The following is a 16,517-nucleotide window of genomic DNA, read 5'->3' on the forward strand; positions in this document are numbered from 1 at the left end:
CGTCAACCTGGGAAATTTGAAATTATGTCCGAATTAGCGGTGGAACCGGATTAGTGATGGTCGACCTGTATTTGTTTTATGCTCCTTTTAGCCTTTGAGATGTTTTTATGCCCAGGTTTTCAGCCCTGCCATGTGGAGGCAGGTGCAATGCCAACCAGTGAAAAAGCAAGCAAAAAGTAAGAAGTGGTATACTACTAGAGAGAGAGAGAAGCAGCATGCTATTAGCAAGAAAAAGTAATAGTACAGTAGTACATTGCAAGAAAATCAGCAGTACACTGTAAACGAGAAACTCAGAATCAAGAAAGCTAGTACTAGGTCTTGAAAAATGCTAGATAATCACACTAGATATCAACAGGTCACTACTGCTTGCCACCTGTGGCTTCTATTAAAAAGACTGTTATATTTGATGAATGTATCTCATTTCATGTCATTCAAATCTATAGAGTACAGTGTGCCCTTGGTGGCTGTCAATACACTGTTTCTCATATCTGTCATCCACTATTTAATACCATTATTCTCTTATCTGTTGGGTTCTTTTATGTATCATCACACATCACCACCTGTCTCACTTGTCATGTATGTAACTTCCAATCACTCAGCAGTGTCAATCTACTAGGAACACTTCTGGCAAAGATTTCTTAAAGCAGTTCTCTGCAAATTTTGTGTCATTTACTTTATTTTTGCAACACGCTCAATGCATGTGTCTGTGAATTGAAATGGGAATACTAAGAGACCAAGAGTAATCACTACATGGAAACTGAAAATTACTGCTTGTTTTGAAGCTGGAAAATGAGCAGTCCACATTGGATGTGAACATGTAATACTGCCCACAGCAGAAAGAACAATTCTAAAAGAAACCTTGCAACCATTGACTGATGAAACATAAGAAATAAAACTTTATTAAAATATATTTAAAAAAGTAAAAGATGGTATAACAAACAGTTTTATAGAATAAAAGCTAAAATATATGAAAAGAAATATACAGATAAAGAATAAAATACAGATATATATATATACAGATAAATATACAGATATATACAGATAAAGAATAAAATATATATACAGATAAAGAATAAAAACAACAAAAGTGATACAGTAGACTTTCAAAATAACGGCACCTTCAGGAATTCAAGTTGATGTTATTTCAATTTTTCCATTATCTAGAAAGTTTTATTTTTAATATATTTAATAAAGAAATAATGAGGTTAATTAAGATATAGAGAGATTAAGAATGCAATTTTATTAACTGCACATAAAAAACATGAACATGTTGACGATCCAAAGTTATATTCTGCCATTAATACACTCCTACTTATGACCCATTCTATTATTTTCTTTATTATATCAAGTTGCATCTGTGGGGGTAGCACAGCGGTATTGTCACCATCCATGCCACACTGGGTGGAAAAGGCTTGGGTTTGAATCCCATTGGTGACACGAGGAACTTTTATGGGCTTTTTTTCACTCTGTGGCTGAGTTAGTCAGTCTCAGGCATAGATAGCAAGATTTACAGACACAATACACATGGGTATATGAATTAACTTTCCGGGTGAAACTAATGTAATAGTTTGGGTTATATCAAGTTTGTCACTAAGCTTTAATGTTGTTCTTGTTTTCTTCTCTGTATGAGGTTAATTCAGTTTAGGAGCCATAGTGAGGGGTTTTTAATTTAAAATAAATGTAAAACAGCAATATAAATCGTGATATCAGAAAAGAATTCACTTTCAAAATGGTGAATGTAAACAAATACAGTAATCATGTGACTTGCTATTTTATTTTTTCGGCACTGCAAGGCATCTGCGCTGTATTTAAACATCCGATCTCAATGTGCCACTATTGCAAATGTTCCATTATTTGGGGTGCTGTTATTTTGACAGTCTACTGTATAAACAAAATATACACAAAAAGAAGTATTCAAAGCAATGTGCTCCTTCACTGATTTTAAAGAAAAGTAGTATGGCATACCATCATTATATTACAGACCAGAAAATGTGACATGTAATAGAAAGTGACTACCATAAAGACAGGTAGCACTGAAGGGGAAGGAAAGAAATATCAGCCATCAGACTCTGGGAAAGCAGGACAATGTATATTGGCCACTTTACAAGAAATATCAGCATTAACATTAATTGAGGCCTATGATGCAAGAAAGCAAGCTTATAGAGCATCAGCCAAAAAAAAAAAAAAAAAAAAAAAACACTTCCCATTTCACCCATCCGGTCACTCGAAATGTTTGTCCAGTTCAGCCTTAAATTTATTTAAGCTATCAACTTCCACAACAACAGATGGAAGTCTGTTCCAGCAATCAACTACCCGCTGGCTAAAGGCAAACTTCCACACACTTATTCTACAATTGTCTTTCCTCAATTTGAATCTATGCCCCCCTCAGGTTCTTAATCTCAGCAAGTGGAAATATCTCATCAGCATTGAGCCTGCCCAAACCATTTAAGGCCTTGTACACCTCAATCAGATTGCCTTGCAGGCGCCTATTCTCCAGAAGCTGCAACTTAAAGAATTTAAGCTTCGCCTCGTAAGAGAACCTCTTTGTTCCTCTCACCAATCTTGTTGCACTTCTCTGCAACTCTACATCCTTCCTAAAATGAGGCCTCCAGACCTGTATGCAGTACTCAAAGCATGGCCTTACAATTGCCTTATATAATGCCATTGCTGCTCATATTGTAAAATAACTGCTTCCATAATAGAGTGGTTTGATTCACTCTACTGGGATTAATATTGGAACCCTCACATCAATATAAAGCAACTAAACAAGAGCAAAGAGAAAATCATATGTGTGGTCCAAAATTTTAACATCTAAATACGGGTTACAATTAATGTTTTTTTTTTTTTTTTTGGTAGTTGGCGCATAGGCTTCTGTGGCCATAATGCATCTCCCAAGGTTTTTGCAGTACTTTGATCCAAGCCCGAGGCGAGAATCAAACCCGCGACCTTTTACAATTAATGTACTGCTTGCACTAATAAAACCCATTGACAGCTATCTGGTAAATTAATGCACTAATGTGACATTTTAAAAGCATGTTCATATGAAAATGTCACCAAAAACTACAAAAAAAAACACAAATTTACTATGTGACATTAACTCACTTCTATCTGAGAGGTTTGCTTTATATATCCATCTGACTTGCAGGGAACCAGTCATGTAGAATTGTCTAGAAACTGCTGGAACTGACCACTATAGCAAGATCTAGAAAACTACTGACTCAATCAGCAGTTCAACCGAAATGAACAGATATACTAAAATGTAAGTATTTGAAAAATAAAATATGAAGTATCTTTCAAACTGAGAGTGTTAGGAAAAAACTAAGCTGCAGATTCAAAATCTGTGTTAAAACATACTGTCCATATTTCTATATAAATAATTTTTCATTGTTGTTTAATGTTATAACATGCGAGTCTATTGCTCTGTATTCAGTTTTCTTATTTATAACACTTTTAAGGAAACCAATTAATGATGGATATCAAGGACCTACTGTACTGTCAACAAGACAGAGATGTGACGTTTATCAATGATTGTATTGCTGTATAAAGGGTAGCTTGATCTACAACAAAGGCTGGGAATATATCTGATTGCCTGAAGGTTATTGGGTAGCTGATGAATTTGTTCCATTCAAAAAATATGAATAGTATTTACCTATGCAAAGAGTTTATTGTAGTAGTTATTCATGGCAACATCCCTCTACCACATCTCTCATTCTTGCTGTCTTGCCAATTTGGAAGTATTCCATTCACCTTTTGTGTCCTTCAAAGATGATACCTGCTCTACAACGTCATCAACTTTTGCTCCTGGCAAACATCCTTTTTGCATAATATATTCCCCGTCTCCCTGACAATAGAGTCACCAACAAACAATAACTAGTTCCGGTGGGACCAGCGCATTCTGCCTTGGAGATTGCTGCTGTGTTATCTTATGCACAGCAGTGAGCTCTGGCTAGTTGGGCAGCTAAGAGCTTGATGGGACCTTCCTTTTAATATCCTCGAGGGCACCTACTCTACACCCATCAGAATGCTGAGTTGGCACCTAATTTCCTCAGTCTCTGCACCTAGCACACACAAACACATCCTCCTTGGCTAGATCATGTCCTGTCCTAGACAGGTCTGCAAAAATTTCACATTCTGAACATTTTTTAGACTGTGATGCATTGGAAAATTGCCCCCTTTGGTTCTCCCCGGAACCACAGCACTCTGGCTAATCTGCAAGCGTTGCTTTGCTGCTCTAGTCTGGGTCATGATTCCGTTTAAGTATAATTAAATTAACAATGAAATTTAATGAGATTAATAAATTTTACTGATTAATTAATAACGCTATACTATACTAAGCTAATAGATTTCTAATACAGTGCTACGTGTTTCGCTATCAAATTTTAAGTTAAACCTTATGCTATCTATCCCTAGTTTTTATATCCCTACTTAGGGATATAAGTTATATCGTATAACAATGGCGGCAAGTTACGAATGTAAGATCTACGGACACTAAGTATTACTTTCAAAATCGCTATCTAAATTCAAAATAAACTAAGGAGCTTGACTAGGACTATAAGCTACTTATAAAAAATAATTTAATATAACAATTAATTCAATAAAACGGCTAAATATATAATTAAAAACTCAGCATTTGGAAGAGCTGCAAAATCTTGTCCAACTCATGGATACCCTTACTGATACTAAGTAATAATCTACAAAATCTCTATCTAAGTTCAAAATAAACTAAGTATTGTAACTATGAATATAAAGCTACTTCTATAAAATAAGTTAATATGCCAATTTAAGTCAATAAAATGGCAAAAATTTAAGAAAAACTTCTCTATTAGCTGGAGCAGTGAAAACTTCACTCACATGGAGCTACTGTCATTCCTGATTCTCCTTATTGAAGATGGACATAAAAAAGATGCCTGGGGGTGGATTGAATCTATCCAATTATATTGAGGGAGGCAGTAGCGGAGGTAAGCAAACCCTTAGCCATAATCATGACAGCATCCTTGGATTCAGGGGAGATCCCTATGGACTGGAGATGTGCAAATGTATCCCCAATTTATAAAGGCGGATCAAAAGGTGGCATCAGTAATTACAGACCTCTTTGCTTAATGTCTGTTCCACAGAAAATAATGGAATCACTGGTTAAAGACATAATGCAGGACCATCTGGATAGGCATGCAATTATACAGCATGGATTTGTCAAAGGATGGTCTTGTCTAATCTGACAGTAGTAGTAGAAGTGGCGTGTGATGCAAGAAAGCATGTGTATGAGCTTATGCAGCATCAGCCAAAAAAAAAAAAAATCACACCATTCTCTCCAAATGCCTGTCCAGTTCCTCCTTAAATTTATTCAACCTATCAACTTCCACAACAACAGATGGAAGTTTGTTCCAGCAATTAACCACCCACTGGCTAAAGGCAAATTTCTGTACATCTGTCTTTTCTTAATTTGAATTTATGCCCCCTTAGGTTCGTAATCTGAACAAGTGGAAGGATCCCATCAGAATTCAGCGTGCTCAACCCATTTAAGGCCTTATATACCTCAATCAGATCACCGCTACTATGATGCAGTGACCAAGGAATTGGTTACTGCATCATATCATAATTTTGATATCATATATAGCCATTTCCCGACTTACTTAAGGATTGCATTCTGCAGAACGCAATCCTTACATAAGTTGGGGAGTTAGGGAATTTCCTAAATGCTTATGCAGCACTCGCAACTATGTGCACTGAATTCCACTGAAGCAAAAAATAAATGTTCAACGAATGTGTAAATAGAATTATTTATTCAATTTTTTTATCCCATGCACAGGAAAAATTCCAAAAGTGTACAAAATTACAAAAATTTCCAAATTACAAAAAGAGAGGAAACAAGCATAAGATCAGCAAGTTTGCTTTTCGAGCATCATTGCCAGAATTAACTCTCCAGCTGATAAGCACGCCGCTGCAGAAGTTGAGGGCTGTGGCGATTTAGAAAAGGTTTTATCCAACACATCACAAAATCTCTCTGCAGCTGCAGAATCGGCACTGGCAACTTCACTGCATACTTTATTTTTTTAAACCAGTGCAATGCTTGAACCTATTAAACCACCCGCTGCTTGCCATGAACTTGGCTTGGGGTTCACCGTACTTATCCTTAATATCTTCATAAATGAATGGCCATTGGACTCAGGGGCACTTGCTTCTGAATCTGATTTTCCATCCATATTATTAATAGCTTTTCCATCTTTAATAGCACCTGAATGCTGTTTTGTGATCACTGTTGATCTTAAATGCGTTGATCCTTTAACCTGCTCTTTTATACGCGCACTGTCCCTTAAAATAGTATTCACTGTTGAAGTAGCCAGACCTAATTCCGTGCAATAGATGACAAACTTTGTCCTGTTTTGTACTTCTTAATTAATCATCTTCATTTCTAAATCAATTTTGTTTTGTTTCCTAACACTGCCAGCACTTGCACTTTCCATTGGTCCCTTTCCCTTCACTATTGTAATAAGTAAATAGGAATGAAGAGAAGATTCTAAAAATTTATTTATGCTTTTTTATGACTAAAGATTTCAGCGAAGAGGAACTCATTTCACCATAATACCGTAACGTAAAAACGCACGGAATTACAGTTATTGGTATTTTTGCAAATGCAATAATATTGAGTTTACTACCTGTTTATAATTGCTTTATAATTGTTTGCACTAACAGAAAAGCCCAATAAACCGGAAGGTGTAAATTGCTTTTAATGTTTTATGGTAGTGACCTCCAGAAATGTGTTTTAGAAAAATATCACAAAGGCATTCAAAATTGATTCTTATTATTATTATTTTTTTTTTTGTTGTTAGTTGTTGGCGTATCGGCTTCTGTGGCCATAATGCACCTCCCAAAGTTTTTGCATTTACTCTGATCCAAGCCCAAGGTGGGATTCGAACCTGCGACCTTTGGGTTGCCAGGTAGGCACTTTACCCACCCGGCTAGCCCGGTCGGCACTGATTCTTATAACTGAACATATTACAATGATGAAATTGTAGTGCAATTTCCATTATAAAAATGACCTTTTAGAGAGATAAATAGCTTAGTCATATAGCAAAAATTTCAACTTCCGAGGTCTTGGAACGAATTACCAAAAAAAAAAAAACAATGTTTTATTGAGTTCACATTACAATATTTTTGCGATACCTCCATTTATTCCTACGGGATGTGAAATATGTTTACACAATTTTTTTAAGTTTGTACCGGCTGGCAAAAACTTACGTAAAGTAAAATTTCCATAAGTTCAGTATTACATAAGCCGGGGAGTGCCTGTACATGGATTTCAGGAAGGCTTTTATACTGTTACACATAAAAGATTGCTGTACAAACTGGATCAATGTGGCATTAAGGGCAAGTTAGTGCTATGGATAAAGGAATGGTTAAGTGGAAGAATACAGAGAGTGGTTATCAATGGGCACTGCTCTTCACGGACTAATGTTATTAGTGGAGTTCCCTAGGGTTCAGTGCTGGGTCCATTGTTGTTTTCAATAGTTTTCAGTGATACTGATGAAGGTATATCATGCTTAATGTCTAAGTTTGCAGATAATAAAAAGGATGGCAGAGTGGTTAATGACAGTCATCGGGGTAAGCTACTGAAACAAAATCTAGGAAAATTGGTTCAACATACTGAGAAATGGCAGTTGAAGTTTAACATTGACAACTGCAAGGCACTGCACATGGGTAGCAGTAACCCCAGAGTAACTTATCAACCGTGTGGTACTACACTCAGGGTTGTAGAGAATGAAAAAGACATTGGGAGTAATTGTACAGCCAGACATGAAATTCTCTGAGCAGTGCAGATATGCTGCCAGGCCAACTCATGCGGGTTTGTCAATGATATACAGAAACTTTGCTAGCAGGAACAAAGGAAGTGATTATCCCTTTGTATAAGGCCATGGTTAGGCTGCATCTTGAGTCTGGTATATAGGTCCGGAGGCCTAACTTTATAAAGGATGCAGATCTGCTGGAATGGATGCAGAGAAGGGCAACCTTCTCTGCATCCACTGGAATGGTGAAGGGAACAAAAGGGTGCTCTTACCTAGAAAGGCTTCAGTTCTGCAAATGCAGCATCCCGAGACTAGACACCTGCAAGGAGATCTGATTGAGGTGTTTAAAGCCTTGAATGGATTGAGTAAACTGAATGTTACTGGTATTCTTCCACTTGCTGAGACCACACACACATGAGGGGGCATAAATTCAATCTGAGGAACAATGGTTGCAGGAAAGGTGTGCAGAAGCTTGCTTTAAGCCAGTGGGTGGTAGATTGTTCAACAGGTTTCCATCTGTTGCAGAAGTAGATGGGTTGAATAAATTCAAAGGAGAACTAGACAAATTCTTGAAGTTTGGTTGTTTTTTTTTTTTGGCTGATGCTATATAAGCGTGCTTTCTTACATCATTTGTCACTATTACTACCACTTTCCAGTCAGCCTTTGTCCATCATTATATTGTTCAGATATCTTCTTACAATCTCAGTGATATCATGATTTAATTTTTTTATTAATTTGCATAACTTTACAGTATATTCAAGTTCAAAGTGAAATCATGATTGGTAAAGATCAAAATGTCATGATGAGAAAAATAAATTCATAACAGCTATAATGCTAGAGCAAAAATGCATGCACATGTAATATCATTTGTGATATAGAATTTAGTGCCCAACATTACAAACCATCTGTGCTAATGCTGAGATGATTAATGCAAGCTGTGCAAGTGCAACTTCTCTAGGTGCAAGCCAATCATTCCAATGAAAGCCCATGATCATGAAAAGAATGCTTGTGATTTGAATGGAAAACCTGGCCTGGAGGAGAATTCACAGGTCTTTGCTCTTATAGCCTCATGGCTATTACAGCAAAGGCTTTAAATCTTTAAGACTGTAAAAAAGGTTACCTTGAAGAAACTAAGAAAGAAGTTATGATAAGCAGTAACTGGTTCAATCACTTTAAAGTTCACACAGCTTCACAAACAGCAGTCAGGCCTGAGAGGTTGAGAGTCTGACAGCTAGTTTTAAAGTAAATCTAAACATATGCAACCTAAGCTTCCAGGATGCATATGCCTTGTAATGTTATTAAAAATAACATGGGGCTATTCGGCAATCTAGTTAAGGGGGGTCACAATTTATAGTTTCACCTCTGGTTAAAACACAATGTGATAAACACTCATGTTCAAGTTATCTTCCACAGGGAATAAGCTTTCTCTGTGATGTTCAATGGAAGAACAGTAAGCTTAAGCTTCTCTTCTATTTAATATAATATGAAGGAAACATTTACATGGTCGGAGAAATAATATCAATACTTTTAGATACACATATTTAAGTTTTTTTATTCTGAATAAAATTTATCAATCATAACTGAATTTCTACATTACCTGGCATGATATGATGTTTCGGCTGCAGCTCGGATCACCAGGTTTCCTTTAAGATACAAAAGGATAAATAAATGTTAACTAAATAAATAAAGTAATCCAAGGCATATGTAATCTATAGCCTGGGGACTATATGTTGCATATGCCTTGAAATAGTTATTTGTAATGGTGAGAATCAACTTCCCAATTCCACCAGGTTGTGAGGCAGTTCCAGGCTTGGAAAATCCTTCCCTTCTTGAGGAGGTAAGTAGCCAAGCAACTCATTTTGAAAACAGAGTATGCTGTGTGATTGCCTGATAGTTTTATCACAGCATTTTATGCATTCATCTTTTGAAGAAGCACATACATTTGGTTTACACAAAAGATGTCTGTGCATATTTAATATAAATTATCAGCTTAAGACTTTTGATAGCCATACCTCCTGTTTTATAATTAATTTTTAAGCTAAGTAAGTGTGCAAAATTATGAATAAATGCTCTGGCTCATGATTTTAAAAAAACATTCAAAAACAATGATTATCGATGGCAATATTATTTTTAACTCATTTCTTCTTTTTCTTAAACATTTCTTCTAAAACTGGAAAAAGAATCCAAAAAAATCTGCAGGAGTATGTATCAACAAAGGTCTCTAAAGCTGATATTTCTTACAAAATATAACTTGTATTTTAACAGAACTTAATATAACTTGTATTTTAACAGAACATCAACTGCCAAAAGTAAGACAGAAACCTTTTCTTAAATAACAGAGTTTATTAAAACAAGCAAAACTCATTGATAGCTATCTAAATTCTAGATAGCAATCTAAATTCTGATATAAATGCCTCCAGTGGACAGAGCAAAATATATTTAAATAACTATAAGTGTCTACCAGTATAAATTAAATAAATTTATTTAACTTACAGATAAAAAGATATTCTGTCCAAAAAATTTAGTCATAACTAAAGCTTTTAGACAATATTTGCAATCCTCAGTTGTGAATTGGGTTGTTTAAGGTGAATAGTAAGATAAGGAAGGCCATGAAGCATTAGTTGCTGAATTTCTAACCTACATATTCCTGGCCAATTTACATGTATATGGAAGGGGGAAACAATACACCTATTCCCAGCAACAGGAATCAAACTTCAAACTCTTCCATACAGGTGAAAAGTAGCAATGTCACCATAACATCATGGAAGCAACAACCATAAGGAACCAAACTGAATTCAAATGAACAAAACAGACTGTAATATCTATTACTGTTAAACAATCTCAAGCTCTCCAAATTACTGAAATAACTGTTTAGCTACATGAACTGTCTCTCATGAACGGACGGAGCAAGAATTTACAGTTGAATGTTGCTATACTGGTTGTCATATTCAGTACCCAGTCACTGTTGTAGCTGACGATGTCAGTGCAGTCAAGCTTACATGTCTATAATTACTCATTTCTCCCTTTGACCATCCCTTTACGAATAGAGAGCATTTGCACATCTTTAATCCATATGGACCTCCCTGAATCTCAGGATGCATTCACACTTATGGCTAAAAGTTTGCTTACCCCTTTTTTTGCTGCTTCTTTTAATATAATTGGATAGATGACATCTTCCACATGTGCTTTATTTACTTTTAGCTACAACAATTTGTTCTGCACTTTCTTCTCAGTTATCACAAAATCATTTAGCTGCCAGTTATAACTTAGTGTACTTCTGGTATTCCAATTCCTAAAAACTTCTCCTCAGTTGAACAGGCACAAAAATATTTATTTAGTTTATCAGTCTAAACAGGATCATCAATAGTTATGCCATGCATATCTAGTGGCTCAATGTCATTTATGCCTTTCCTTCTAGTAACATAAGCAAAGAATTCTTTGCTACTTTTCTTTACGTTCTTAGTCAAAGACTTTTCATAAACTGCCTTAGCTTGGCTAATCCTCTTAGTGACTTGATAGCAGACTAGTTTATACTTAGTGTATGTTTCTGTGTAATAAAGATCCCTACTTTTTTCTTCTCTGCCACTAGTCTCATCAGTTCATTTTAAGTCTAGAACTGGAACAATATCATTTAGTTGGTATGAAGAGCTTAATAGCTTCTATGATTACTTCCCTGAATGTTTCCCATTTTGAATTTGCAGTTGGTTTTCTGAAGGGAATTTAAAAATTGTCTGCAATCAATGTAGTCACCTTTGTGAAAGCAAAATCCCTTCCTTTTACCCTTGACAATAGTTAAATCTTTAAGTATCTCCCACAATTAATATACAAGGGGAAGGGGGTTCAAAAAAGATTTGTATCCATCCAGAAGTAGTTGTGATAGAAAGATAAAATTTTTACAGCAACCACACAAACTTTGGTTTGATCTGACAATTTATTTTTGCGAAGTGTCACAATGGATAAAGTGGAACACAGATCAGTGATTTGGTTCCTCTTTCTGCATGGGAAAACACCCAAAATAATCTGCAAAGAAATGGGTGCTGTTTATGGAGAAGCTGCCCACATTACAGTGTTGTTACTCGTTGGTACAAACAATTCAAATGTGGGAAAAGTTTCAGTGCATGATAGAGAAATCCCAGAATGCACAGCAACTGCTGTAACAGAAGAGAGTTTTGCAAAAATTGAGGCATTAATCTTGGAAGACTGCCATATTAGTGTCAAAGGACTAACTGCAGAGCTTCAAATTAGTGTAGTCTGTGGAGAACATCATCCATCAACAGTTGCATTGAGTAAAGTGTCTGCTTGATAGGTTCCCACACTTCTGACCTTACCAGAAGAAAATCTGATGTGCCAGGAAAGGCAAGAGGAGTTTGGAGTTTTTTCATAGCTAGTCACCATGGATGAAACTTGGATCCACCACTATGATCCTGAAACTAAACAAAGTCACAATAATGGAAGCATACACTCTTGCCTTTTTTTTGGGAGAACCACACCCCCAAAAAGGAAAAGGTGCAAACAAATGCTGGCAAGGTGATTCTGGTAGTTTTTTGGGATCGGCATGGTACTACTACATGGTCAGTAATACTAACAGATTGCCTTCAAACAGGCTGTACTGTGGCAGCGAAGTATTATTCCAACTTACTCATAAATCCATGTGCTGCCATAAAAGAAAAAGACAAGCAAAGCTGTCAAAAGGTGTGTGCCTGCTCTACAATAATGCCTGCATGCATTCCTTGCATGCAGTAGTGTGTGCCCATTGATGTAGGTTTGAAATATGGTTGCATCTTACTTATTCCCCTGACCTTGCACTCTCGGATTTCTTCCTCTTTCCTGCCCTGAAGTCTTTTCTTTGTGAAAAACACTTTGGTGCTGATGATAAGGTGATTTGTGCTGCTGAGTTGTGGTTTGAAGGACAGTCAGAGGATTTCTACAAAACTGACCTGTGGAAGTGTATTGAGGTGTGGCAAAAATGTGTCAATTGTCTGGTGACTGTTGAAAAAGTGTTATACATGGTGTTCGTTTCAACCTTCTATCACAATTACTTCTGGATGAATACAAATCTTTTTTTGAACTCTCCCTCATATTATAATCATTGCACCTAGTAGTTCCTTTATCTGGATGAGGAGGGAGTCCAATAAGTAGTTTATTTTATTATTTTTTTATCAATTATTATCATTATTTTTTTTTTCTTTTTGGCTGGTGCAGCAAAAACTTTAAGCTTCCCAGTGGCTATTAATAATACAGTATTAACAATACCTAGAAAAATTAGAAGGAATTTGAAGTGTAAACATTCATAAATGCCAGATGCATGAGTAGAAGTAATCTCAGAATAACATAACTTGGCAACACTATATTCACAGTAGTGTAGAAAATAGAAGGGAGTAACTGTAGAGTCTGACATGAAGTTCTCTTGGCAGTAGACAGGCTGCTGGAACAGCTCATGGGCATCTGTAAATGATATACAGGAATTCTGTCAGTAGGGACAAGGAGGTAATTATCTTCTTGTATAAGGCAATAGTTTATTTGCATCTTGAGTAACCCAAACAGGTTTGGGATCCTTGTTTTTTTTTTTTTTTTTTTTTTCAGCAGATGCTGGGAAAAGCTTGCTTTTCTTGCATCATTTGCTACTGCTATTAATAATATTCAAATGTGAAACCTTCAAAATCCAAGGATAAATCATGGTCTCCAAAGGTAGATACACGAATGGTCACCAATTAATTACAGTATTTGCTCAGATATAAGTTTCACTTTATTCCCCAAGTCGATGCTTTAAAGTTAGGTATGGCTTATAAACAGTTCTTTAAGAAAAAAAAAATGTTACTGGATTGTCTATCTCTGTTACAGATACATAATTTGTTGTCACCACCTAGTAGTAATGCTTAAGCTGTTTCAATTAAATGTTACATTGATGGAAGTTCAATTTGAATCAATGTTACTATCTGGTGAATGTCTAATGGAAATGTATCATACCTAATTTTCTGATATAATTAGAGGTCCTTGTTAATCCAAAAATTTAAAAGAACTTATTTTAAGTAATGTATGTATGTAACTACATGAATCTTGCTTACTCTGAGTTTTTTTGATTGTTATGTGTAAAATTTTGAATGACAATGCAGTGTCCCAATGCAATGATTTTGGTAATACCAATTCGTGAAAGATTTGTATTTTGACATTTCCAGAGCTAGTAGTCATTAGCACATGGCATTCATAGTTCCTAGCCTTTGTTTATTTTTCAATTCTTTATTCTACAATTACAGACTGCATGTGAGTTTAACATTAAAGAAAGATTCATCATCATCATCAGCCATTTTCAATCCACTGCAGGATGAAGGCCTCTCCAGCAACTTTCCAGTTCCTTCTGTTTTGAGCACCGGCCATCCATTTACTACCCACAAACTCATGAATTTCATCTCTCCATCTCCGTCATTGTCTTCCAGATTTTCTTCTAGCTCCTCTTGGGTACCATTCTGTTATTCTCTTAGTCCATCTGTCATCATGTCTTCGAGCTATGTGTCCTGCCAAAGACCATTTTAGTTTTGATAAGAATGTCCTTTACTTGAGTTTGCTGCCTAATCCATGTGTTTCTCTTCTTATCTAACAGTCTGATTCCCAATATAATTTGTTCCATTCTTCGCTGTGTAGTTCATTAGCTTCTCTTCCATTCTTTTGGTGGGTGCCCAAGTTTCACTTCCATAAGTCATGGTGGGAGTATACATTGATTCATTATTTTACGTTTCAGACAAACTGGGATATTGCTCTTCAGTATGTGACTATATTTCCTGAATGCTATCCATCCAAAATTTATTCTTCTCTTGACTTCCAGCCATTTATCATTATTACAGCTAATAACCTGTCCCAGATAAGTATATGACTCCACCTTTTCAATTACTGCTCCTTCAATCATTATTTCCCTTTCCGTGGCATACTTGTTCATCATTACTTTTGTTTTAGCCATATTCATCTTTAGTACAAAATCCTTACTAACTGTGCATAACTGATTAAGATTTTCCTCTAATTCTTTGGGATCGTGGCTTATGACCACAATGTCATCTGCAAATCGTAAATGGTTTAGGTACTCTCTGTTCACATTGACTCCTTTCTGCGACCAGTCTAATCTTCTGAAAGCTTCCTCAAGGGCAGCAGTAAACAGCTTCGGAAATATTGTGTCTCCTTGCCGAACTCCTTTCTCGATTTTAAATTTGCTACTGTCTTTGTCTAGTCTAATAAAGGAGGGAGCACTCTCATATATTTTCTTCAAAATCATAATATATGGGGTATCTATGCCTTGTCTTTCCAGTGCCTGAAACATTGCCTTATGCTGTATGGAGTCAAATGCCTTTTCATAATCCACAAATGCCAGGCATAATGGTGTTTTATATTCATTTGCTTTCTCCATTAGCTGTGATATTACGTGAAGGTGATCCATAGTTGAGAATCCTGTCCTAAAGCCAGCTTGCTCTTTCGGTTGATTCTCATCAAGTATTCTTTCTAATCTGTTAGTAATGACCCTTGTGAACAACTTGTAGATGTGGGATAACAAGCTAATTGGTCTATAATTTCCAATTTCTGATTTATCTCCTTTCTTATGCAGCAAAACTATGATTGCATTATTCCACTGCTTAGGCGTCACACCTTTTGCTAATGCACTTTGTGAGGAGCCTTGCCAGTTTTTGTGTTATGTCTCTTCCTCCCAATTTTAACAACTCTACAGTAACTTCATCTTCCCCCGGGGCTTTCTGATTCTTCATTTTCTTCAATGCATGTTTTACCTCATCAGGAAGAATATCGGGTATGCTGTATGTGTTGCTACTTTGCAATCCATCTTCCCCACTGCTGGTATCATTCCCTCACTCCTTGTATAATTCTCTATAGTAGTCTTCTGCTATTTGAATTATGCCTTCTCTGCTGTTTATAAGTACACCATCGCTATTCTTCAGTTTCAGTATCATTTGTCTTTCTGTATTACTGCTCATGGCTGCTTATTTAAATCCTTTGTTTTCCCTTAATGCTTGTTCTACTTTTCTTGTGTTAAAGCTTCTTATGTCCTTTCTGAGTCTGTTTCTAATGGCTTTGCATAACTCAGTATACTCAATTTTCTCCCTGTCAGTGTTTTTCTTGCTCTTCATTTGTCGTCTTCGGTTCATCATGACAAGTGTTTCTTGACTAATTTTTTCTTCTTTGGATTTCTGTTTCCGTATAGGTTTCTTGGGTTTTAACACTTTCAGAAAGTTGTAATATTCCTCGTCGATATCTTGGTCCTGAGCAGTCTGCAGAAGCTCAAACTTGTTCTTAAGTTCCAGTACATACTGCTTTTTCTCCTCCTCTGTTATCTCAAAGACCTTTGTATTATTTACTCGAGTCAGTCTTTTCCTTTCCTTTCCTACATCTATATCAAGTGTACATCTTACTATTCTGTGATCACTTCCAACATTTACCTTATTCAGGACAGTAACGTCATTCACAATATATCTTCTGTTAGTGACGATGAAGTCAATTTCATTAGTTGTTAATCCATTTGGACTCTTCCATGTCCACTTTCTGTTCACCCTTTTCTTGAAAAAAGTGTTCATTACTGACAATCCTTGAGAATCTGCAAATTCCACAAGTCTTTCGTCTCGTTCATTTCTTTCACCAATTCCAAAATTTCTTATAGTTCTCCTTTCTGCGCTGTTTTGTCTTTTTCCAACCTTAGCATTGAAGTCCCCCATAATAATAGTGTAGTGGGTTTTCTGCTCATCT

The 16,517-nt window shown here is 36.1% G+C and overlaps 1 protein-coding gene across 1 annotated transcript in view; it reads right to left on the reverse strand.

Annotated features, from left to right (window-relative positions):
• The window catches only part of LOC150089644 (pseudouridylate synthase 1 homolog), a 130,640-nt gene that overhangs the window by 48,474 nt on the left and 65,649 nt on the right, over positions 1-16,517 (reverse strand). The window contains exon 7 of the mRNA XM_090390062.1: positions 9,379-9,424. Coding sequence (XP_090246188.1) covers positions 9,379-9,424 — 46 coding nt within the window. The remainder of the gene's footprint in view (positions 1-9,378; positions 9,425-16,517) is intronic.

This window comes from Mastigoproctus giganteus, chromosome 2, assembly GCF_048544385.1.
Source record: "Mastigoproctus giganteus isolate SK-2022 chromosome 2, ASM4854438v1, whole genome shotgun sequence".
In the NCBI taxonomy this organism is placed as follows: domain Eukaryota; kingdom Metazoa; phylum Arthropoda; class Arachnida; order Uropygi; family Thelyphonidae; genus Mastigoproctus; species Mastigoproctus giganteus.